Genomic DNA, 26,394 nt, shown 5'->3' with positions numbered 1-26,394 from the left:
TTATGAGCACAACGGTAGATACATACATTTAAAACGCTATTAGCGGCTCATGTTAGAAAAGTGCTCTTTTATAAGCTTTATGATTTATATTTAAAGAGTAACAGAAATTTTAGAAACCTTCTGACAGGTCACAGTAACATTTCAGAAGTTTTAACTGGTCCTGGTGCTGAGACCCCCATCTATCATTGAGACAAAGGGGCAGAAGCGCTCAGCGGAGCAGTGTGCCCCTTCAGCTGCAATCGGCTCTCTTCAACCTTGTTTGGCAGCTGAAGACAGACTTAGGAGATGTCAGATGTTTTCTGAAATTTCTATCTGTCAAAAGTAAAATCTGAAACTACTTAAAATGTTAATAAATCTCAACAAAAGCAAAGTTTTCATTTTTAGGTATTCTGTAACCCTACAAAACATTGCTTATAGGTAGAATATCTCCATATGTACACTGTCCAACAGATCTACAACAGATAGTCTACAGCAGCACACAGAGGCCATCATGGATCCATGTCACAGTCCAACACCATTGACTATCATTATAAAAAATGGCGAGCAACTTTGGTGTGACATGAATGTCGCGCAACACATGTTGCAATGTAGTTGTACCTATGTAGTCTATGCTCCAGAAGATCTTAGGCCTCTTGCACACAAACGTATGGATCCTAAAAAAAAATGGAATGCACACAGACGTCATCCGTATTTTTTGCGGATACGTTTTTTTGCGGACCACAAAATACTGAAAAAGCCATACGGTCGTGTGCAGGAGGCCTTATTCAGATCTTAAAGGTATATCCACACAGGATTGGTTCACTGCAAATTGTTAAAAACCTGCAGCATAGATTCTAGAATTCCACAGATGCAAAAAATGGTGCAGTTTTTGTTGCATACATTTTGTGGATTTCATTCTCTGCATTGCAAAGGGTGAGGTACGGTATGCAGTTCCAACACGCAACATAAATTGAATTGCTGCTGATTTAAAATCCATACCACAGGGTTTGTTCAGATCAGCTTGTGATTTCCATATTTCTGTTCCATTACCCTAAGTTCACACCTGAGCGTTTTACAGCGCGTTCAAACGCGCTGTAAAACGCTCAACACGTGAAAACCAATGCTTCCCTATGGCCCTGGTTCACACTTGAGCGTTTTACAGCGCGTTTGAACGCGCTGTAAAACGCCCGATGCATAAACAAGTTCTTGAGCTTTTTTTGGGGCGTTTGTCGCGCGTTTTGGCCATAGACTCATTGGACAACACTGCAGTCAATCACACAAACGAGCGTCAAACGCGCGTTTACTATTGCAAAAAACGTGCATAAAAACGTGCGTCTCAGAAACGCTCAAGGGTGAACCCAGGGTTAGAGAAACTGAAAAATGGGGGGAAAAAAAACCCTTTAATTCTTCTTTGTTTGAATGGGTTATTTTAAGCATTTGTTGTGCTCAGCTTGCGTCTGTTCTGTCAGTTTCCGCTATTTTTGATGGGGGTGAAAAAGTGCTGTGTGCTGAAAAATAACAGAAACATATTGGAACACTAAGGCTGGGTTCAGACCTGAGCGTTTTACAGCGCGTTCCTACGCGCTGTAAAACGCTCAACAGGCAAGAACCAATGATTCCCTATGGGAATGGTTATCACCTGAGCGTTTTACAGCACGTACGATCGCGCTGTAAAACGCCCGACGCCCCAAGAAGTACAGGAGCTTCTTTGGGGCGTCTTGTCACGCGTTCCCGTACATAGACTTAGCGGGAACGCGCGACAATAAGCGTTCGCTTATTCCAGAGCCGCGTATGTCAGACGCCCGTAGAATCGCGCATACAGAGCGCGACATCCTGAACGCTCAGGTCTGAACCCAGCGTAAAGTCAATAGGTGACGGAGAGAAACAGAAGGTGTTCCGTTTGTATCTGTCATTCAATCCATTTAACCGATTTGTTTTGGTATATTTTCCTGTTCCTCTGATGCCATTTTTTTTAACGTCATCCAATTTCTTACTACTGTAAATTACAGGGGATTTAACGCACTGAATTCCACTGCAGTAATTCCGCAGCGTAGGGATTTTCAGACATTGCAGAAATCTTTGTAATAAGTAAGGGCTCTTTCACACCTGCGTTATAGTCTTCCGGCATAGAGTTCCGTCGTCGGGGCTCTATGCCGGAAGAATACTGATCAGGATTTTCCTAATGCATTCTGAATGGACAGTCCGTCCTTCAGGATGCATCAGGATGTCTTCCGTTCCGGAACGGAACGTTTTTTGGCCGCAGCAAATAGCGCAGCATGCTGCGCTTTTTGCTCCGGCCAAAAATCCGGAACACTTGCCGCAAGGCCGGATCCGGAATGAATGCCCATTAAAAGGCATTGATCCGGATCCGGCCTTAAGCTAAACGTCGTTTCGGCGCATTGCCGGATCCGACGTTTAGCTTTTTCTCAATGGTTACCATGGCTGCCGGGATGCTAAAGTCCTGGCAGCCATGGTAAAGTGCAGTGGGGAGCGGGGGAGCAGTATACTTACCATCTGTGCGGCTCCCGGGGCGCTCCAGAGTGACGTCAGGGCGCCCCAAGCGCATGGATCACGTGATCGCATGGACACGTCATCCATGCGCATGGGGCGCTCTGACGTCATTCTGGAGCGCCCCGGGAGCTGCACGGATGGTAAGTATGCTGCTCCCCCGCTCCCCACTACTACTATGGCAACCAGGACTTTAATAGCGTCCTGGGTGCCATAGTAACACTGAAATTATTTTGAAGACGGATCCGTCTTCAAATGCTTTCAGTACACTTGCGTTTTTCCAGATCCGGCGTGTAATTCCGGCAAGTGGAGTACACGCCGGATCCGGACAACGCAAGTGTGAAAGAGGCCTAACATATATACATGTACTACAATGAATGGTTGTCATTATCTAAGGCTACATGCACACGAACGTTAGGACTCCGTGCCCATGCTGCGGTCCGCAATACGGCCAAGGGGGGCACACGGTCGTGTGCATGTAGCCTAACAATAATACATAGGAGTATAGTTGCATTGTAATCCAGAGTAAGGGCTCATGAACACGAATGTATTTTATTTCCGTGTCCGTTCTATTTTTTTTTTTGCAAAATGGGTCCTAAAAAAAAAAGGAAGGTACTCCATGTGCATTCCGTTTCTGTATGTCCGTATTTCCATTCCGCAAAAAAATATAACATGTCCTATTATTGTCCGCATTACGTACAAGGATAGTACTGTTCTATAAAGGGACAGCTGTTCCGTTCCGCAAAATAGGGAATGCATACGGATGTCATCCGTATTTTTTGCGGATTCGGGCCCACCAGAGGAAATTAGGCTTGAGGACCAACCCCTATATTATCAATAAAGTTGAACAGGTTTTGAATCAAAGAAATGGGTCCGCAAGATGCAGCGCGGAACGGAAGCTTCCGTGGGCTTTCGTGCTTCCGTTCCGCCCAAAAAATAGAACTTGTTCAATCTTTTTGCGAAACAGATGGATCGCGGACTCCATTCATGTGAATGGGTCCGCGATCCGCATACGGCTTCACCCAGGTCGGTGACCGTGCATTGCGGACCGCAATTTGCAGACCGCAGCACGGGCACACGTAGCACACGGTCGTGTGCAAGAGGCCTTACCCAGCACATTCTGGTAAGGTGTTCATATTAAAGCAGTTGTCCAACATAATTAAACATTTTGGACACGCCTTCAGATGGTCTAAAAAAAAAAAAGAGTATACCATCATTTTTTGTTTTAGACCATTAAAGGGGTTGTCTCACATGGCATTTATTATGTAGAGGAAGTTAATATAAGCCACTTACTAATGTATTGTTGTTATCCATATTGCTTTCTTTGCTGGCTGGATTCATTTTTCCATCACAATATACACTGCTGATTTCCATGGTTACAGACCACCCTGCAATCCATCAGTGGTGGTCGTGCTTGCGCACTATAAGAAAAAGTGCCACCCTCTCTGGTGGCTGGGACCGTGGGAGCGCACGTAGACTAGTGCTTTTTCTTATAGTGTGCAAGCACGAACACCACTGATGGATTGCAGGGTGGTCTGTAACCATGGAAACGAGCAGTGTATAATGTGATGGAAAATTTATTCCAGCCAGCAAATGAAGCAATATGGATAATCACAATACATTAGTAAGTGCCTTGTATTAATTTTCTCTACATGATAAATGCTATTTGCTGAAGTGAGACAACCCCTTTAAGAGGCATGTCTAAGATTTTTACTTATCTCTGACAACCCCTTTAACCCCTTCGTAACATCCATCCTACTTGTACGGCGGATGTCGGGTCTTTGAAGATGGCACCTGCTAAACAGCAGAGTGAGCACCATAGCTAATGGGTGCCTGCTGTTTCATGCAGCATACACCCGTGATGCCTGGGTCAAATGTGACCATGGCATCTAAGAGGCCTGAAACCCAGAAGGTGAAATCGGGGAAGGCGTTCAATATAAGTAATGAGCCTGACTTAAGCCTGTGTAGGCTTCCAGGCTCATTAGTTATATATTACAATTCAGGCCAGCAGGTGGCAGCATAATACAGGGAGTGCAGAATTATTAGGCAAGTTGTATTTTTGAGGATTCATTTTATTATTGAACAACAACCATGTTCTCAATGAACCCAAAAAACTCATTAATATCAAAGCTGAATATTTTTGGAAGTAGTTTTTAGTTTGTTTTTAGTTTTAGCTATTTTAGGGGGATATCTGTGTGTGCAGGTGACTATTACTGTACATAATTATTAGGCAACTTAACAAAAAACAAATATATACCCATTTCAATTATTTATTTTTACCAGTGAAACCAATATAACATCTCAACATTCACAAATATACATTTCTGACATTCAAAAACAAAACAAAAACAAATCAGTGACCAATATAGCCACCTTTCTTTGCAAGGACACTCAAAAGCCTGCCATCCATGGATTCTGTCAGTGTTTTGATCTGTTCACCATCAACATTGCGTGCAGCAGCAACCACAGCCTCCCAGACACTGTTCAGAGAGGTGTACTGTTTTCCCTCCTTGTAAATCTCACATTTGATGATGGACCACAGGTTCTCAATGGGGTTCAGATCAGGTGAACAAGGTGGCCATGTCATTAGATTTTCTTCTTTTATACCCTTTCTTGCCAGCCACGTTGTGGAGTACTTGGACGCGTGTGATGGAGCATTGTCCTGCATGAAAATCATGTTTTTCTTACCTTGCAGACTTCTTCCTGTACCACTGCTTGAAGAAGGTGTCTTCCAGAAACTGGCAGTAGGACTGGGAGTTGAGCTTGACTCCATCCTCAACCCAAAAAGGCCCCACAAGCTCATCTATGATGATACCAGCCCAAACCAGTACTCCACCTCCACCTTGCTGGCGTCTGAGTCGGACTGGAGCTCTCTGCCCTTTACCAATCCAGCCACGGGCCCATCCATCTGGCCCATCAAGACTCACTCTCATTTCATCAGTCCATAAAACCTTAGAAAAATCAGTCTTGAGATATTTCTTGGCCCAGTCTTGACGTTTCAGCTTGTGTGTCTTGTTCAGTGGTGGTCGTCTTTCAGCCTTTCTCACCTTGGCCATGTCTCTGAGTATTGCACACCTTGTGCTTTTGGGCACTCCAGTGATGTCGCAGCTCTGAAATATGGCCAAACTGGTGGCAAGTGGCATCTTGGCAGCTGCACACTTGACTTTTCTCAGTTCATGGGCAGTTATTTTGCGCCTTGGTTTTTCCACACGCTTCTTGCGACCCTGTTGACTATTTTGAATGAAACGCTTGATTGTTCGATGATCACGCTTCAGAAGCTTTGCAATTTTAAGAGTGCTGCATCCCTCTGCAAGATATCTCACTATTTTTGCCTTTTCTGAGCCTGTCAAGTCCTTCTTTTGACCCATTTTGCCAAAGGAAAGGAAGTTGCCTAATAATTATGCACACCTGATATAGGGTGTTGATGTCATTAGACCACACCCCTTCTCATTACAGAGATGCACCTCACCTAATATGCTTAATTGGTAGTAGGCTTTCGAGCCTATACAGCTTGGAGTAAGACAACATGCATAAAGAGGATGATGTGGTCAAAATACTAATTTGCCTAATAATTCTGCACGTAGTGTATATCAATTTCTGTATAGCATAATGGAGAAAATTCATTTCTATGCAAATCTGATGACTGCACATTGTGGTCCACTTGGGGACCTAAAAAAAAGTTTTAAAAAATATAAATAAATAAAAAAATATAAAAATTCTAATCACCCCCCCCTTTCCACAAAATTAAAATATTTAAACAATAAAAAAATCAACATCATGGCCATCACCATGTGCGAAAACGGCTGTACTATTAAAATATTTAAAAAATCCCATACGCTGAATGGCATAACAGAAATAAAAATGGTCGATTCGCTATTTTTCATCTATTTACCTCCTCAAAAAATTGAATAAAAAGTGATCAAAAAGTCATACACCACAAAATGGTATTAACAAAAACTACAGATCATCCCGCAAAAAACTAGCCCTTACACATCTCTGTAGACATAATTATAAAAAAAAGTTATGGGGTCAGAATGTGGCGATGTAATGAAAAAATATTTTTCTCAAAAGTTTTAATTTTTTCCCAGTATTAAAACACAAGAAAAAGTATACATATGTGGTATCGCCGTAATTGTACTGACCCGGAGAATTAAGAGCCCATAGTGAACATCTTAAAAAGAAAACTGATAAAACAGTTTTTTTTTTCCAATTCCACCCCATTTTGAACTTTTTTCTCCAGTTTCCCACTACATTCTATGCAATATTAAATAGTGCTATTAGAAAGCACAATTTGTTTCACAAAAAAAACAAGTCCTCATATGTCTATGTGAATGGAAAAGTAAAAAAGTTATGGCTCTGGGAAGGCCGGGAGCTAAAAACGAAAATGTAAAAATGTGAAATTGCTGCGTCAGGAAGGGGTTAAACACTACGATGTTTTAAGGGTATTTTCACACTAGCCTTTTTCTTTTCTGGCATAGAGTTCCGTCCTAGGGGCTCTATACCGGAAAAGAGCTGATCAGTTTTATCCTAATGCATTCTGAATGGAGAGTAATCCGTTCAGTATGCATCAGGATGTCTTCAGTTCAGTCTTTTTGACTGATCAGGACTGAGATAATAACGCAGCATGCTACGGTTTTATCTCCGGCCAAAAATCCGGAACACTTGCCTGAATGCCGGATCCGGCATTTTTTTCAATAGGAATGTGTTAGTGCCGGATTCAAAATACCAGAATGCCGGATCCGTTCTTCCGGTCTGCGCATGCACAGACCGAAATGAAGGTGAAAAAAATAAATGCCGGATCTGTTTTTTTTCCGGATGACACCGGAAAGACGGATCCAGCATTTCAATGCATTTGTAAGACGGACCAGGATCCTGATCAGTCTTACAAATGCCATCAGTTGGCATCCGTTTTGACGGATCCGGCACACAGTTCTGGCGACGGAACTGCTTGCGGAATCACTCTGCCGCAAGTGTGAAAGTAGCCTTAAACAAGTTTGAATACTTCTTTTAAAGTAATGTCATCAGCTGATATGCTGTAAAGCTTTTGCTCTTGGATGGAAATATCTGCAGGCTCTCATTGCTTTTCACAGATATGACTTCAAAGATATGTGAAATTCTGCACTCAGCATCTGATGCTAAAGCTTTCTGTTAGGTTTTATTTTTGTTTTTATTTAACCTTTCCAGTGCCAATTGCAATAAATTTACCACTGCAGAAATATACTTATTTTAATCCAATTGCACTAAGAATAGCAGTTGTTTGTTAATATGGAGGCTGTGTGAATTGAGAGGGCCATGGTCTTTTCTTAATATAAATAAATAGTGCATTTAGTTACTGGACCTTTGCATAAAATACAACCAAAACTCAGTGAACATCAGTGAATTTTGCTCCTCTGATTTTTTTTCTGTTTACCTGGCTTCAGGCAACAACTAACGTACGGCAGCCATTCAGCAGCTATGGGCCAGTCATTTTGGCAATGTCATTCAGTAGAATTGGATAGTTCCTTTTCTATTATTCCAGATAAGCCATTGGTTTTTAGGAACAACTGAACATGATGTTTTATAACAATAAGTTTAACTAATGACACATTTTAAATATATAATCGCAAGCATCCACTGACCCACCCTGCCTTCTTCTAATGGTTAAAGGGACTGTTAACTTTGGATAAATAAAATGATCACATGTCCCTCTGCTGATGACCAGCAATCCACTATAATCTGTTGGTAAACCTAACTGCAATTTTCCCTGCAGCGCCACTGCAGGGAAATTCAAGAATTACATAGTGCCTATAGAATTCAATGGACTGTGCATGAACATGATGGATTCTGTATAACGAGACTTGTTCTTTGTAGCTCCTCTGCTTTCTGGCTAAAACATTACAGTTCGGAAAAGACAATCACCGTCTATTAACCCAGAATTCCCTTACATCAGGGATGGCCAATCTGCGGCTCTCGAAGTGTTGTAAAACTCCCACCATGCACTGCTGTAGGCTGATAGCTGTAGGCAGTCTGGGCATGCTGGGAGTTGTAGTTTTGCAACAGCTGGAGAGCCTCAGGTTGGCCATCCCTGTCTTACAGGGTATTTGGAATCAAGTGCAATATTAGGAATAGATTGTCCATATTAGTATTTTTTTAATAATATTTACAGGACTATAAGACATAACAAAGATTAATCATTGGAAAGTAGCCTGTAGGTTAAATGCCGGAAATACTTTTGAATGCCAGTCAACTAGAGTCATGTAAGTGGAGGCTATCTATCTCCAGGAGTGATTGCTAGGCTCATACCAGATCAAACATGAATGTATTTGAAACAGAGCAGGTGGTACCACGATTCACTCTCCTTTCTGCTGCAATAGTTTTTTTTTGTCTCCTTCAATAGTTTCCATAAACATGTCCAAGGTCAAGAAGATACTGTATCTCCCATTTGTATAGGGCACCTATAAAAAAAATTATCCTTCAAGAAGCACTCAGATTTTTATTTTGCATATATGGCTAACTGACCAGCAGTATTCTAGCAGTGTACTTTGTTTCACCCTAACTCAGTTACATCCATACATTTTGGACCCTTTAATTATGGGATCCTGGTCATGAAAGCTTGCAGTAATGTATAAACAGGAACTTGGTCTCTTCCATGTGGCTGACTTCCTGTGATCTACAGGATGACATCATCACCAATCAAATCCCTCCTGGCAGCTTTAAGCCCCCCCCCTCCTCCTATTTATCTGTATATCTCTGTATTCTGTTGTAGATATAATGTCTCCCCTATCTAAAGGACCGTGAGTGGAGATATACAGTGATTAGCTGCAGTTGTATAAACCTCCTGACTCACACTTCCTGTCTATGCCATCTGTGTGTGCTGACTCTCCAGTGTAGTTCTATGAGATGTAGCTTCACACTGGTCTCTCTGCCTCCTGCATGTAAGAGCTGACAGGGGAGAGAGAGATGACTGGGCAGAGAGGGGAGACAGGCTGAAACTGCATCACATAGGAGAACATGGATACCCTGCAGTGTGAAGGGACAGAAGCTGTGTCACTGATCTGTCATGGTCGCCCTTACACAGAGCAGTACAGTGTGATGCACCTCCACCCCCTCTGTCTCTGCAGGAAGGATTGAAGGATTCATCTGAGGGAAAGAAGGAATTAAGATGACTGACAACCCAAGCATTACACATAAATTAAAAATAAAACAGCTATACACAAGACATACACAAGAGGATCTATCTTATTCTTTAATAATGCCCATCCTGCATTATATAGGCAAAGAATAAATCCTGGGGTGCTTTTTTCAGCTCTACTTTTGGTGTAATTCAGTCTGAATTTAAAAAATTACCCATTTCTTCCATGAAAAACCATTACAAGGCACTATAACTGTGTAAGGCTACTTTCACACTTGCGTTCGCAATTCCGCTCGTGAGCTCCGTTTGAAGGAGCTCACGAGCGGACCCGAACGCCTCCGTCCAGCCCTGATGCAGTCTGAATGGAGCAGATCCGCTCAGACTGCATCAGTCTGGCGGCGTTCAGCCTCCGCTCCGCTCGCCTCCGCACGGACAGGCGGACAGCTGAACGCTGCTTGCAGCGTTCAGCTGTCCGCCTGGCCGTGCGGAGGCGTGCGGATCCGTTCAGACTTACAATGTAAGTCAATGGGAACGGATCCGCTTGAAGATGAGCCCATATGGCTCAATCTTCAAGCGGATCCGTCCCCCATTGACTTTACATTGAAAGTCTGAACGGATCCGAAATTTTTCTAAGTTATTAATGCAGACGGATCCGTACTGAACGGAGCCTCCGTCTGCATTAATATGATCGGATCCGTTCAGAACGGATCCGATCAAGCGCAAGTGTGAAAGTAGCCTAAAGTGTTATTTAATTTTTAGGTAACTTGTGTAATCACAGATGTGAATTTATTACAGTGACCCTTCATGGTCTGGTCCAAAAAAAATAGAAGATGAGGGCTCTAAAGCTAAACACATCCCTGCCCTTTTTTGCTTTCAGATGCCACTCAATAGATTGATCTTACCTTCCCAAATTTATCTGCTGTCTTTACTCCATCAATTCATGCTGCGGAGCGGGCAGTGAGACTCAAGATGTCATAGTCTTCTTCCCATCAATTTTTTCAACATTCTAAAGATGACCGTACACCTTGAATAGTTAATTTGGCCAACAGCTATCTCTTCCAACTACCTCATATACATACACCCTTAGGTAAGCTGAACGTGTATGTGTTTTTAATAGAGAGATACGATAAAACCGAGAACAAAAGGATCTGGCATTCAAAATCAATGTGCCCAATCATCTGTTAGGGGAGAGTCAGGGGCTCTCCGTACCCATTAGATTGTCGTCCAGGTTTGACATGCAGAACATCAAGCAGCTTTAATAGGTTATTTGTGAATCAATCCTTTTCACATGTTGCGTTCATATTGATGTTTTGCCCTGATTTTTGGTGATGATTAATCCTTAAGAGTCAGACCATAATGTCAAGTTAGCGTCATATGGATTTGTCTTCTGATGAACCGTTGAGGCCCTGTTGTTTCAAGGGTCCAATCTGATGTTAACCTGTTTGTAGAGTGGGTGAGACAAAAATGAGCAGCCAAAGAGACTGGTCAGGCTGGTTAAAGCAGAAAGGAACTTAACTGAAATAACCACGTGTTAAGCTAGTTACTCATTTTAGAGGAAATACAGCCAAATCTGATGTTTTTGGTGGGATCAGCAAACAAGCTAATGTGTATGGGGGTCTCTATGCTGTCTCATGACTGTAGATGTCAGGGGTAAGAAGGACTGAGCATGTTCAATTACAACTTATCTCCCTTGGCATAGGCTTACAATTACTGATCTGTTCTAGATTAGTAAAATATGGCTGATGGTGTAGGCTGATGGTGGTATCATTGTATGAGAAAAATCATTTCAGACCATAGCCTCTTTTTATGGTCACAACCTTTCCATCTTCCATTGGCTACCTTCAGCAGGAAAACTGCATGTTTCAAAGCCTTTTTTTCGATTGCAGTCCACAAAAATCACATTTGATTTGTCCTTCAGAATCTGTGATAGACACTCTTAATGGAGCCTCAGATGTAGATGTGAATATAACATTAAGAAAATGTAATATGATAACATTAGCATTAGACTTATTGAATGGATGGTTTCCAGACCCTCCTACCCTACTTGTACAGTGGATATAAAAAGTCTACACACCCCTGTTAAAATGTCCGGTTTCTGTGCTGTAAAAAAAAAAAAAAAAAAGAGACAAAGATAAATCATTTCAGAACTTTTTCCACCTTTAATGTGACCTATAAACTGTACAATTCAATTGAAAAACAAACTGAAATCTTTTAGGTGGAGGGAAGACAACTAAAATAATGTGGTTGCATAAGTTTGCACATCTAATAACTGGGGATGTAGCTGTGTTCAGGATTAAGCAATCACATTCAAAATCATGTTAAATAGGAGTCAGCATACACTTGCCATCATTTAAAGTGCCTCTGATTAACCCCAAATAAAGTTCAGCTGCTCTAGTTGGTCTTTCCTGAAATATTCTTAGTCACATCCCACAGCAAAAGCCATGGTCCACAGAGAGCTTCCAAAGCATCAGAGGGATCTCATTGTTAAAAGGTATCAGTCAGGAGAAGGGTACAAAAGAATTTCCAAGGCATTAGATATACCATGGAACACAGTGAGTGGAGAAAATATGGCACAACAGTGACATTACCAAGAACTGGACGTCCCTCCAAAATTGATGAGAAGACGAGAAGAAAACTGGTCTGGGAGGCTACCAAGAGGCCTACAGCAACATTAAAGGAGCTGCAGGAATATCTGGCAAGTACTGGCTGTGTGGTACATGTGACAACAATCTCCCGTATTCTTCATATGTCTGGGCTGGGCTATGGGGTAGAGTGGCAAGACCAAAGCCTTTTCTTACGAAGAAAAACATCCAAGCCAGGCTACATTTTTCAAAAACACATCTGAAGTCTCCCAAAAGCATGTGGGAAAAGGTGTTATGGTCTGATGAAACCAAGGTTGAACTTTTGGCCATAATTCCAAAAGATATGTTTGGCGCAAAAACAATCACCAAAAGAACATCATACCCACAGTGAAGCATGGTGGTGGCAGCATCATGATTTGGGGCTGTTTTTCTTCAGCTGGAACTGGGGCCTTAGTTAAGCTAGAGGGAATTATGAACAGTTCCAAATACCAGTCAATATTGGCACAAAATCTTCAGGCTTCTGCTAGAAAGCTGAACATGAAGAGGAACTTCATCTTTCAGCATGACAACGACCCAAAGCATACATACAAATCAACAAAGGAATGGCTTCACTAGAAGAAGATTAAAGTTTTGGAATGGCCCAGCCAGAGCCAAGACCTGAATCCGATTGAAAATCTGTGGGGTAATCTGAAGAGGACTGTGCACAGGAGATGCCCTCGTGTTTTTGTAAAGAAGAGTGGGCAAATCTTGCCAAGTCAAAATGTGCCATGCTGATAGACTCATACCCAAAAAGACTGAGTGCTGTAATAAAATCAAAAAGGTGCTTCAACAAAGTATTAGTTTAAGGGTGTGCACACGTATGCAACTATATTAATTTATTTTTATATTTTTTCTTCCCTTTACCTAAAAGATTTCAGTTTGCTTTTCAATTGAGTTGTACAGTTTATAGGTCACATTAAAGGTGGAAAAAGTTCTGAAATGATTTATCTTTGTCTCATTTTACATCACAGAAACCTGACATTTTAACAGGGGTGTGTAGACGTTTTATATCCACTGTACTTGGCTTCCCTGGTAGAGACTACAACCAAGAGTTTTCCTATGTATATCTAAAGAGTCATGATCCAAGTTGTAGACTGGGTCAAAAGTGTGCGCCAAGAACACAAGTGAGCATAATGCTACAGCTACAGTGTTCACTATTTGGGTGGTATTACATGTGTGAATGAGCCATGGCACACGCATGCAGTTAATCACATGTAATTTCTTTGGTCCTACTACTAATGTGTAGTAGTACCTTAAAGGGCTTGTGCCACTAATATAAATGTATCCCATCCAACAGATGTCGCTGTTATACCATTTTTCCCAAATGCCACCATTTATAAAAACTGCCTTATTCTAAACATCACAGCCTGTCAATCTGTGTTGGTCTTCAGTTGTTGGTTACATTGAAGCCTTGTAATGTAGGATGTAGGAATCATCTTTGTTTTGAACAAGGGGTGTGGTTAGTGTCACATGATCTGCTGATGTCAGGACACATCCTTTTGTCCTAAGGCATGATGGGACAGCAGACACATGACAAATATGTGGACAAGAGGAAACTGCAAATGAGATAAATCTGCAAAAAATAAAATAAAAATCCATTGAAGAATGGGAACTAGAGTAATTTATGAAAATAAACTTGAGTGAAAAGTAGTTTATGGCACAACCTCTTTAAGGTCCTATTAGACTGCAGAATTTTCAGGCCAATTATCTGAAATGAGCATTCTCTGTAATGCTTGTTCCCTATAATTGACCTGTATAATTGAACAGTCAAACAGCCGATAAACAAGCAAATGCTTGTTGGCTGATGGCCATCTTTCATTAGGATTAAATTATTATGTGGATTATTGTGCTGTTGATAATCAATAGAAATTAATGGGAGGAACAACTACAGCAGCAAACGTTTATCCCACATTCAGTTTGCATCGGACTGTGTAATCAGGTCAGTGTAAACGGGAGCTGATGATGTGCTATCATCCATCGGCACTTGCACTGCCTGAACATCCGTCGGTGTAATACAGCCCTTAGTTTTAGACAGTAGCTTGCCTGCATTAGCCACTCATGAGTATTGCCAGCAATCAGGGCTGAGCTGCAGCTGCTGTTTTTGTCTGACTTCTTGTGGTAATGCCTGTCCTGATCATGTATAGCTGACACATTAGCATGGTTCATTACAAGTCACTGCTTTCATACACAATTGAGACTGTGTGGACATGACCGGGTGAAGTTTAATAACTTCACCCGGTCATGTCCACACAGAGCATGCCTAGGGTAACGCTGGGTTCACACCTGAGCGTTCTGAAAGGAGCGCTCTGTATGTGCGATTGTACCGGTGTTTACAATAGCGCATACAGAGACAAGCGAACGCCCATTGTCGCGCGTTCCCGAAAGTCTATGTACGGGAACGCTCGACAAAACGCCCCAAAGAAACTCAAGAACTTTTTTGAGCGTAGGGCGTTTTTCAGCGCGTTCAAACGCGCTGTAAAACGCTCAAGTGTGAACCAGGGCCATAGGGAAGCATTGGTTTTCATGTGTTGAGCATTTTACAGCGCGTTTGAACGCGCTGTAAAACGCTCAGGTGTGAACCCAGCGTTACAGAGCATGCCTAGGACACTACAGCCTGTGACTGTATGGGTGCTTGATACACTTGAGTTGGACGGCACTCCTGAAAAAATCCTTTTTGCACGGTGCTCAGTGGTAATGTGAGATGATGTATAGTAAAGGAGACCACGGCACTCGTTTTTTCGTATGTAGAAAAATTATTTTTATATTTTCATTTCATGATATAATTTTCATTTCATGATATTATTCCAAAATTTCATTGTTTTTGAGCATCCAGGAATGCAAAAGACTTGGCCAACGTTTAACGTTTCGGTCCTTGTATGGGACCTTGATCACGGCCTTTGTCCGTGCTGCATGTTGCCTGCGCATCCCCCAGCAGGCAACATGCAGCACGGACAAAGGCCGTGATCAAGGTCCCATACAAGGACCGAAACGTTAAACGTTGGCCAAGTCTTTTGCATTCCTGGATGCTCAAAAACAATGAAATTTTGGAATAATATCATGAAATGAAAATTATATCATGAAATGAAAATATAAAAATAATTTTTCTACATACGAAAAAACGAGTGCCGTGGTCTCCTTTACTGTATGGGTGCTGACTCACGTTCAGGCTTTTTGATGCAGTTTTTGAAGCAAAAATCAGGTGTGGATCATAGGAGGAGAGAAAGTTTAAGGACAGATGCAACGTTTTACAGTTACATTTATTTGACCTGGGTTGTTTTGGCAGCAAGTACATGGATTTCTGTAACCCCAACTCAGATGAATGGGACATTTGCAGAAATTTATGCTACATATCTGCCGCATGTTAAAGGGGTTGTCTCAGCAAATTACATTTATCATTTAAGTAAAGGTAATACAAGGCTCTTACTAATATATTGTGATTGTCCATATTGTCTCCTTTGCTGGTTTGATTCCTTTTTCCATCACATTATACACTACTCGTTTCCAGGGGTTATGACCACCCTGCAATCCACGTCAGTGGTCGTGCTTACACACTATAGGGAAAAAGCCTCACTGTTTCCCTGATGCTCAGATGCTCCCTGATCCCCAATCTCTCTTAGTTTCCTAGTTCCTTTTAACACACAGGAATTGACCACTCTGGCTTAAGAAGGTCAGCTGGGACTGGTGGAATGAACAGGTCCAATGTTTGCATGTTATTGCCTGTAAACTCCTTGGAGCTAGATGCCAGCAAGTCATTTTTCTAGTCCACTGACAGTATCAGCTGTACTGCCCTAAACCTATTAGATTATGTAAATGAAATTCACAGTATTTAAGGTGAATTTTTTTCCTAATCTAATTTTATTTTGTGATTGTAGATTTATTATTCTATTTCCTGAACATGATTATGGGGAAAGTCATCTTGCCTATAAACAGCATTTAAAGAAATGCTTTACGGTAGCCATATGGACCATAGGAACTTGTGTTATAGTGTCCTAGGCATGCTCTGTAACCCATACAGAGGTCATTGTGTGGGGTGGCAAAGGAAGTGAAATGTGGCTATCACTTACTGTCAGATCTACGTTATGTAATGCAGATGTTATCTTTCATTTGTAATCCTGCTGGTGATAAAAATGACATGACTACTGAAACAGAACAAACAGAAAATACAAAATGAAGACACCAATTCTTAATTAAATGTTTAAAGGATAACTGTCACACTTAGACCCTAATTTCAATTTTCATATATGTAGTTACTAATAATCTGATATTCCAGAATCAGTTACTATTAGACTGACTTACCCCATATTTAATAAGATTCTGTCACGGCTGGCGGTGGGGGAAACCCCCAGCCGTGCGGTGCCAGGAGATGGTAGGGTTACCCCTTGGCCGGGACCACAGAGTTAGGGAGCAGGTCATCTCCTATTGCGTCCCTAACGCTGACCCTGTCTCCTATCTGTATGAGCCGACCTTGGTGGTAGGACGACTCATACGCCGGAACCATAAAGTCCCTACGAGCCCTCAAGTCGGCCCTGTACTAGGGGACAGAGTGAGACGACCTGCTCCTCCTAGGCACGGGGGAGCAGGAGTCTCAACGGCCAAGCAACACCGGGGAATACAATAACAGACTTATGGCAGTGACAGGCAAATGGGACCAACACATCACTCACCTGCCACAGACAACAAACCCTGGATCCCATGTGCAGGTGCTGCAGTTCAGACACCAACGAACACAGCACACACCAGACATCCCACAGGAACCCAGGACCACAAGCTGCACTAACATAAGACCCCACACACACACCTAAATAACACCGTGAAACATAGAAATTCCCAACAGAGGTTTTATGACCAGAAGGATGGTCCTCACCAGGCAGATGGAGGAGACAGGAGGCTGGGAGGCCTATATAGCCTGCAAGAGACTCAGGCTATATAGGCCAAAAGGCCCCACCCCCCAGTCAACCACACCCAGTGACATCACACACACTGGGAAGGAAGTTAACCCTTCCAGCACACAGAAGGGAAAACACCAACTTAAAGGGGAATAGCACACACACTCACTCACCTGTCACCGCTGGCAACGGCATGCGTGGCAACCGTGTCCTGCAGAACAACCAGCAGGCAGAGACCCTGCCACCACATGCACAACACCAGACGTTGCCGCGGACAACCGCAGGTGAAGGGAGGTGACCAAGTGCATACAACCAACACAACCTCGTGCACAACAAACAGACCAGGAAGTGCACACAAACACAGACGAAGGACATGCACACCAAAACACGTTGCCAAGGGCAACCGCACGCATGCCTGTTATTCGCGGCAACCGCACCTGAGGCAAACCACTAAGTGCCCCCAGCTGCGGCTGCGACAACACCAGACCGCGGATAACTGCATGCGGCTCCCAAGGAGTCACGACCATGACCAGGGGTCGTGACAGATTCAGCCCTTAGCAACCAGTCTGCATAAAACTGCAATTTCACTATTCAGTTAAGATGGCCGCCACTGCCCTCACCCTGAGGCTAATCCCGCCTGCCCTCACTAGCCAGTAACAATAGCCCCCCAAAAGTGTCAGTAACCAGAGCCCTCCCCCCTAAAGGGTTAATCTCCTGCAGCACAAAGGGGTCCTCTTACCACATGTTGCTGTCATTTATACACTGAGCAGACGGCAGATCTCCCTTCCCTGGTCTGTGCTGCTTCAACTCTGCATTGTCCAGCTCTGCTGAGTGAGGGAGTGTCTGCCAAGCGCAGGGACAGGGAGAAGTGCACACAGCCCAGGCACTGTTATCAGCTGCTGGGGAAGACCTGGCTTTAATCATTTACTTACAGTCCCTGGCTGTCAGTAATGTGACCTTGTACGCCGCCTGCTTCTGCGTCCTCAGTCCTTCAACAGATAGACGGACCATGCCTAGCAACCCTATTTTAAGCACAGGTAAAAGTAGGCAGTACAGGGAACAAAAATGTAGAATTAAGGGGTAATTGAATACACAGTGAAAAGTTGAAATAGGGCCACCAAGGAGATATTAATCACCACAATCCAATACTCCAAAAAATAATAATATGACAGTTATACTTTAACATAAAAAGATAATGTAAACAGTATGTAAACTATATACCGTAAATGTGATATCGCAGTAATAATAATGACCTGAAGAAGACAGATAAGTTTTACCACATAACGAATGGTGTAAAAACAAAACCCCAAAAACTATTGCCTAATTTTATTTTTCAAATTGAGATTTGTACTTTTTTCCCAAGCCTACCATTACATCATATGCAACCTAAAATGGTGCGCTCAGAAAGTACAACTTGTCCTTCAAAAACAAAGAGTCCTCATATGGGTATGTGGACAGAAAAATAAAAAAATATAAGTTATGGCTCCAGGAAGGTAGGAAGTAAAAAACGAAAACACAAAAAAAAAATTATAATTGTTTGGCCAGGTAGGAGTTAAATTTATATAAAAAAAATCTGATAATTGTACTCACCTGCAGAATAATGATAACTTTCTATTTACTTTGCATGGTGAATGGCGTACAAAATAAACCCAATATAAAACAAAAAAATTCCACCCCCCTAGTAAAAACAATAAAATGTTTTCAATACATATATTGTGTCATTAAAAAAAATACAACCCATCCTGCAAAAAACAAGAACTCTAAAAAAAAAAGCTCTCAGAAAGCAGTTAAGGTGAAAAACGAATCTTCCTATTTCAGGCTATGCTTCAGGCTATATTCACAGGGAAAGAAAACATTAAGGCTAGTTCACACAAACATATGGCTTTTATAATTTTTGAAGTCCGTTTTTCACGGATCCGTTGTTCCGTTTTTAAGTTCCGTTGTGTTTCCTTTCCGTTTTTCTGTTCTGTTTTTCCGTATGCCATGTACAGTATACAGTAATTACATAGAAAAAATTGGGCTGGGCATAACATTTTCAATAGATGGTTCAGCAAAAATGGAACGGATACTGAAGACATACAGACGCATTTCCGTATGTGTTCCATTTTTTTTGCAGACCCATTGACTTGAATGGAGCCACGACCTGTGATTTGTGGGCAATAATAGGACATGTTCTATCTTTCAACAGAAAGGAAAAACGGAAATACGGAAACGGAATGCGGAACCATTGAAATGAATGGTTCCGTATACGGACAGTATACAGAACACAAAAAAACATCCAGTCGCAAAAAAATGATTGTGTGAACTAGGCCTTATACTGTACATCAGTAGCTAAAAACAAGTCATTTTTGGTGGCAGTTTTGTTGTTTTTAGGAGTTTTAGCAAACATTTTAGAAGAGCTTTTGAGTGAGGTTTTTCTGCTTCCTCATTGACTTGTATGGAGAAATGTGATCAAATCTGATTCTAAAAAGTAACACACAAGTGTCAATTCTTAAGAGTTTTTCAAATCAGCTGATGAAAAGCTCTACCAAAACTGTGCATTGGGTCATTTTTTTAAATTAACGGGGTTGGCTCATCTTAGACATCGATGGCATATCACTAGGATATGCCATTATTGTCAGATAGGTGTGGGTCTCACCTCTGAGCCCCTCTCTTATCTCAGGAACAGGGTTCTTAGTGATATGCCATCAATGTTCAAGAGGGCCAACCACTTTAAAGTTAATACGAAGCTGTTGATGGCCTTCAGAATGTGGATTATTATGCAGCTGAAAAATGCCTGTTTTTTTCTGCTAAATTAGTGACAGATTCTGCCCAATGTTAGCACAGCCTAATACATTAAGTAACCAGTAGGCAAAATGTTTCACATTTTTATTTATACAGAGATTATTTCCAAATGATGAGTGAATCTGAACAGAGCGTGACAGTGAAGCTGAAATCCTTGGTTGTCTGCTGGCTCTATATACAGAAGATGACCTCATCCTCAGCTGTGCAGAATGTTGACACTGATTAGTCATTCCCATTTTTGGATTTCCAAATTTTACTCTACTAAATACATGCACACTAAAAGCAGCGAGTGATTTCATCATCTTTTACAGAAGAAAATAAACAAAACCATCAGCTTGCATGGAAATCTGGCAGGGATACTTGGAACATGTCATAAAACAAGATATCATTGTACGTCAAAGCAATCTTGTGTCAATGACATTTTCTAGGGAGTGTATGAAGGTATCAGGGGATGGTCAGAATTGTGTGCTTGCCTTTCAGCTTATCTTGTTTTACAAGATGTGCAGTCATTGCAGTTCCACATTCTAGAGCAAAAAAAATTACACAGCCATCTGGATAAAGTATAGTCACACACATGTCATATTGGTTACCCTATTTATCTGAACGGGGCCTGCAGAAATCAATGTTCTTGCCACCAAAATACTGACATTCAGATGAATGGAACTAATTTTCATTGCAGAAAGTTCTGCAACAAATCTGCTCCATTCAAATATAACCTTACAAAGCATATTTCTTTTGCAGTCTAAAGATCTGCAGAAGATAACGACACAGAAAATCTGGACCAAAGTCCAGCACAGTATAAGTGAATTTGATGTTTACAAAACTCCATTTACATACAGTAAATAAAACCGACATGTATTCGAAGATTTTTGCAGCACATAGACCCTTCTTCACATGCAGTTGGACATGAACAATTTCATCTGAACAAGGGGATGTTTACCACACTTGGAACATATCTAGAATATACAGCAATATGTATGGAGTAAAATATTTCTTGGATTCAGGTTGGAAAGCTCTTACACCTGGAATTTCGTCTGAGCTTCCCTGTAGCTCCCCTTAACACTACTGGTAACCCTTGGGTCTTGAAGTCTTGCTTTAGGACTGACACATGGAAAGTTAGAAATGGAACATTGATACCAATAGAAATTGATGTAAAGTAAGGACTGCAGAAATGTTCACCCCATTTTCCACCATAGGTTTGGAGTATATACAACATCTGAACTAGAACGCCACCTCACATTATTTCATTCCTGAACTATTGTGTTTTTTATACCATTTTTACAGAAGACAAGAATAGAGACACTAAAGAAGTTGGAGACTTTAGAAATGGAATACATGGCATTGCAAAAAGCGTATGCGCTTCTGCAGAAGCAACTTGAAGTTAGCCAGAAGGCAGAAGAAGCACAAAAGGTGATGTGTAAGAATTTTGTACACTATCATATTCTGGTAGAGAAGAACTACCTCGTACTTTAAAACTTTCTATTGGTTGGTATGGTATTGCTGCTAATCCTTATTCAAGTGGTGGCAAAACTAAAATACCAAACACATGGAAGGGTAGTGCTTTTCTGGTGACAAAACATAGACCATTTTTTAAATCCTGGACTGCCCCTTTGATATAATCAGACTCTACAAATACATATATTAGAAAAATAAATGGATACGAAAACACTAACATTTTGCAACGTTTAAACACTGATCTTCACCAGATATTTTTGTGACAGTTTAAATTTCCTTATATCCTATATATAATTGTCTTCTTTGAAATGACCAATACTAGAAGACGATTTTTTTCTGCAATTCTGGGTGGTCATCTCAAAGAGGTTTATCTGTTTTTTACATTATGTTTTCCTTTAAATATATATATATATATATATATATATATATATATATATAAACATATATGTTCCTTTTAGATAAGTAAAGTCTCAGAGGGAGTACAAAACAATGTAAGAACAATGACTGACACCAATGAAGGAAAGAATCTAGAAATACAAGAAAATACAGAGGAAGAGACCAATTTAATAAAATGTTCAAGTTCACCAGTGCCAGTGTCTATGGAGACAGACGTGTCTACAGCCTTGAATACTACGAATAAGACTGGACAAAATGAACAGTCTCAGACTAAAAAGGATTTGCCTTCTGACACCTTCCTGGAATGTAGTTTAGAGGAAGGTTCAAGTGTGAAAGATGGACACATAGATAACTTACAAAAAATGGATTCTATGAAGGCAGTATCTGAACCTACAGACAATTTAAGAGATATTAGAGATGTAGTAAGTGAAAAGGTTTCAATTATGGTCAAGGACTTTTCTGAAGACAATAAGACCGAAAATGTTGCACACACCAGTGAGGTGGAGATGTTGGAGGATGTGAAGAAAGAGGTTGCAAAGAAAACTGTAGAAAGTGTTGATGAACCAACTGTGGAGGACATACCTGTTTTCTCCTCCAGTGAAACAACAATGGAATCACAGAAACTAGACCCTGTTGCAACAGATATAGATATTACATTAACTAGTACAGTATTACAAACAGAGGTAAATATTTCTGAAATTTCATATGAGGCCCTAAATATTGGTCCTTCACAATTGCTGTCAAATTCACAGTTGCTACCAAGTGATCAAAATGATCAGTCTGTAGCAACACTTCTTCGTGATGTGAAAAAAGCTCTGGAGTATGGAGTAGCAAGTAATGTTGGAAGTTCTGTAGACCCAGCTTCACTGAATTCTCCAATGGCTTCACCCCAAGCCGAGGAAGAGTATGGAAAAGAAAAAATCCAAATTCCAGAAAAAGAAAACAACTATAGTCAAGAATTAGTAGTTCCAGAAACTACAAGCACATATCAAAAAGAGACAAACTCTGAGACAAATGTACATAGTAGTGGCTTTAGCACTGCTTCCCTTCAAGATAATAAAAAACCTGAACATAATAATATTTCTAAACAGAAAGAAAAGCAGGATCACAGCTTGGTTACAACACTTAAGAATTCATTACTAATGTTATTACACATAAAAACTGCAGACGTAGATACAACAGATGAAAAAAGTCAAGCTGCTATGGGTGATGTTCAGACAGACTCGCCTGAAGAAATGCAGTCACCTGAAATGAGCTTAAGTCCACCAAGCACCAGAAAAATGTATGAATATTGCAAAGATAGTAGTGACTCACCACAAAGTATAGAGAGCATGCATTCCAGTTCCACATCAGGTAAGCTTACTCCAGCCTCAGAGGAAGACATGGTACAGAATGTGGATTCCTTGCAAGCAAATCCAACCATTCCTAGAAGAATAATTGAAATATCAGAAAAAGAAGACATAATACCACAGGTTGAGAGTGCACCACAAAGTCCAGTTACCCTTAGGCGGAGTTCAAAAGGCATACCAGAAAAGACTGTTCTTAGCAAGGAAGATCTCAGTTTTAGTCCAGCCACTTCAAGGAGAATAGCAGCTAAAATAGCTTCAGGTACAGATCCTACAGTTGCATTAAGTGTGCCTTCTATAGTTGTTGGTAGTCTACCAGATGAAAAAAAAATTGGAAGTATGCTTTCTGATCCTCAAAGAGACAGCAGTCGCAAATGGAGATCTACTGAAAATTTAACTCTGATTCCTTCAGCAACACCAGAAGAACTGGCTTCTGGTGCACGCCGTAAAATATATCTCCATAAGACTAAAGTGGATAGCGAAGAGGCTGGAAATACAGGTTCTCTGACACCTCCATCTAGAAAAGAGAGTCCCAATGTTTCTCCTGGACTGTCTAGAAGGAACAATTCCCTCTTGATCACTCAGTCTCCTCCTGTTGAAAGACGCTCTCCTGGGACAATCAGAAGAATGGCCATGTTGGAAGTTCCCAAGATATATGAAGAAGATATAGATAAAGGAAAGACAGATTCTAGTTCTCAGGAATCAAAAGATGTAGACCATACTTCAAAAGATGCCACACAGCCAATAGAAGTAAAAAAGGTCAATGATCCTTATAAAGGTGAGTTTATTAAAAGCTCTTTTTATATTTGTCACCTGCAGTAATAGTATAGTTTAAAGTTTTTAATATTTCAAGGCATTTAGTTTGGATACAGAAGATTACCACACCTCTTTTATACAAACTATAGTTCTCTAATTAGTTATATGAAGAAGAGTAAAAAGAAAGAAAGCCCTAGCCTAAACTAGTGTAACGAACTCCGCATAATAGTGGAAAAAAAGGATTGAATGCTGTCAATGATCATGTGTGGGTGAAGTAATCTGGACTCTCACTGTCTCTTCTAGGAGAACTGTTAGGATTTTTATCCAAGAATGCTCCAAATCATACAGTACCATGAAATAGTATTCATACTTCTTGAAGTTTTTCACATTACACCCACAAACTGAAATTTATTTTATTGAGATTTTATGTGATAGACCAACACAAAATAGCACGTATGTGTGAAGGGAAAAGAAAATGGTTCATGGTTTTCAGAATATTTAATAAATACAAAATCTGAACAGTGTGGCGTGCATTTGTATTCAGCCCCCTGTACTCTGATACTCCAAAATAAAATACAGTGTGACCAATTGCCTTCAGAAGTCACCTAATTAGTAAATACAGTCAACCTGTGTGTAATTTATTCTCATATAACTACAGCTATTCTATGAAAGTCTCATAGGTTTGTTAGTAAACATTAGTAATCAAACAGCATCATGAACACCAAGGAACACACCAGGTCAGGGATAAAGTTGTTGATAAGTATAAAGCAAGGTTTGGTTACAAAAACAAATATCCTAAGCTCTAACATTTCACAGAGCATTGTTCAATCCATCATCCGAAAATGGAGGGAGTAAGGCCCATTTGCAGTTTGCCACATGTAGGGGGCACAGCAAACATGTGCCCCGGTCAGATGAGACCAAAATTTAACATTTTGGCCTAATTGCAAAATGCTATGTGTGGCAGAAAACTAACACTGCACATCACCCTAAGCATACCTTCCATACAGTGAAACTTCTCTTCAGTAGGGATAGGGAAGCTGGTCAGAGTTGACAGAAAGATGGATAGAGCTAAATACAGGGCAATCTTGGCGAAAAACTTGAGACTGCGACGGAGATTCACGTTCCAGCAGGACAACAACCCTAAACATACAGCCAGAGCTACAATGGAATGGTTTAGACCAAAGCATATTTATGTGTTACACTGGCCCAGTCAAAGTCTGTACCTAAATCCCATTGAGAATCTGTGGCAACACTTAAAAAAAATTGCTGTTCACAGATGCTCTCCATCCAATCTGACTAAGCTTGAGCTATTTTGCAAAGAAGAATGGGCAAAAATGTCATCCTCTAGATGTGCAAAGCTGGTAAAGACTTCCCCCCAAAAGACTTGCAGCTGTAATTGAAGCGAAAGGTGGTCCTACAACGTATTGACTCAGTGGGGCTGAATACAAATGCACGTCACACTTTCCAGATTTTTATTTATAAAAAATTTGGAAAGCCATTTATCAATTTCTTTTTACTTTACACATATTGCATTTTTCACATTATAACATGTACCTGATGATAAAATACACCCTAGAAAAAATATTTTTCATCAGACCTCATATCAGATCCTCAGATCAGACCCGTATATCAGATCCTCAGATCAGACACCCAAATCAGGATCTCACATCAGACCCCCATATCAGGACCTCACATCAGACCCCCATCAGCCCTCAATGCCAGACCCCCATCAGACCTCAGATCAGACTTCCATACCAAACCCCCATCAGACCTCCATGTCAGACCCCCAACAGACCTCTATGTCAAAACCCCATCAGACCTCAGATTAGACTTCCATGCCAGACCCCTATCGGACCTCTATATTAGACCCCCATCAGACCTCAGATCAGACTTTGAAAAAAAATAACTTCACTTACCTCTCCTGCTCTCTTCAGGTCCAGCGGTTTCTTTTCAGGTCCAGCATTCTCTGCAGAAGTTGTGCTCCCTTGTCTTCTCCAGGCCCGGCTGCAATGTCATCCCATTGTGTGCGGTGTCGGGTCATAGTGCATGCATTATGTCCTGATGCTGTACGTACTCAGGGACATGCAGTGCAACGCGGCCCGGAGAAGACCCGGGAGGGTGAATACAGGAAGCGCTCACAGCGCTTCACTCCCCGCACCTAATCCATACTGGAAACGCCCACTAGTATTTACTTTATAAGACACACGGCCATTTCCCCCCCTTTGGGGGGGGGGGGGAGTGTATCTTCTAAAGTGAAAAAATATGGTACTTGCTACTTTTGTTGGCCTATCACATCAAAATCCCAATAAAATATATTCAAGATTGTGGGTGCAACGTGAAAAAATGTGGAAAAGTTCAAGGGGTATGAATAATTTTTCAAGGCCCTGTATAGACCAGGGATGCCGCTCCAGATGTTGCAAAACTACAGCTATCAGTCTACAGCAGGGCATTGTGGGAGTTGTAGTTTTACAACAGCTGGAGGGCCGCAGGTTGATCACGCCTGGTATAGACCATTATATTACTGAACTGAGCTTCTTTCTAACATGTAATGC

General features: G+C 41.2%; 1 protein-coding gene across 1 annotated transcript in view; it reads left to right on the top strand.

Annotated features, from left to right (window-relative positions):
• Nucleotides 1-26,394, top strand: part of LOC122927741 (alpha-protein kinase 3-like) — a 139,416-nt gene that overhangs the window by 66,193 nt on the left and 46,829 nt on the right. The window contains exons 6-7 of the mRNA XM_044279877.1: nt 21,174-21,299; nt 21,803-23,864. Of these exons, the coding sequence (XP_044135812.1) occupies nt 21,174-21,299; nt 21,803-23,864 (2,188 nt within the window). The remainder of the gene's footprint in view (nt 1-21,173; nt 21,300-21,802; nt 23,865-26,394) is intronic.

This window comes from Bufo gargarizans, chromosome 2 (genome assembly GCF_014858855.1).
Source record: "Bufo gargarizans isolate SCDJY-AF-19 chromosome 2, ASM1485885v1, whole genome shotgun sequence".
NCBI lineage: Eukaryota > Metazoa > Chordata > Amphibia > Anura > Bufonidae > Bufo > Bufo gargarizans.
Note: the sequence above shows the minus strand (reverse complement) of the source record. Positions and strands in the feature narration are given on the sequence as shown.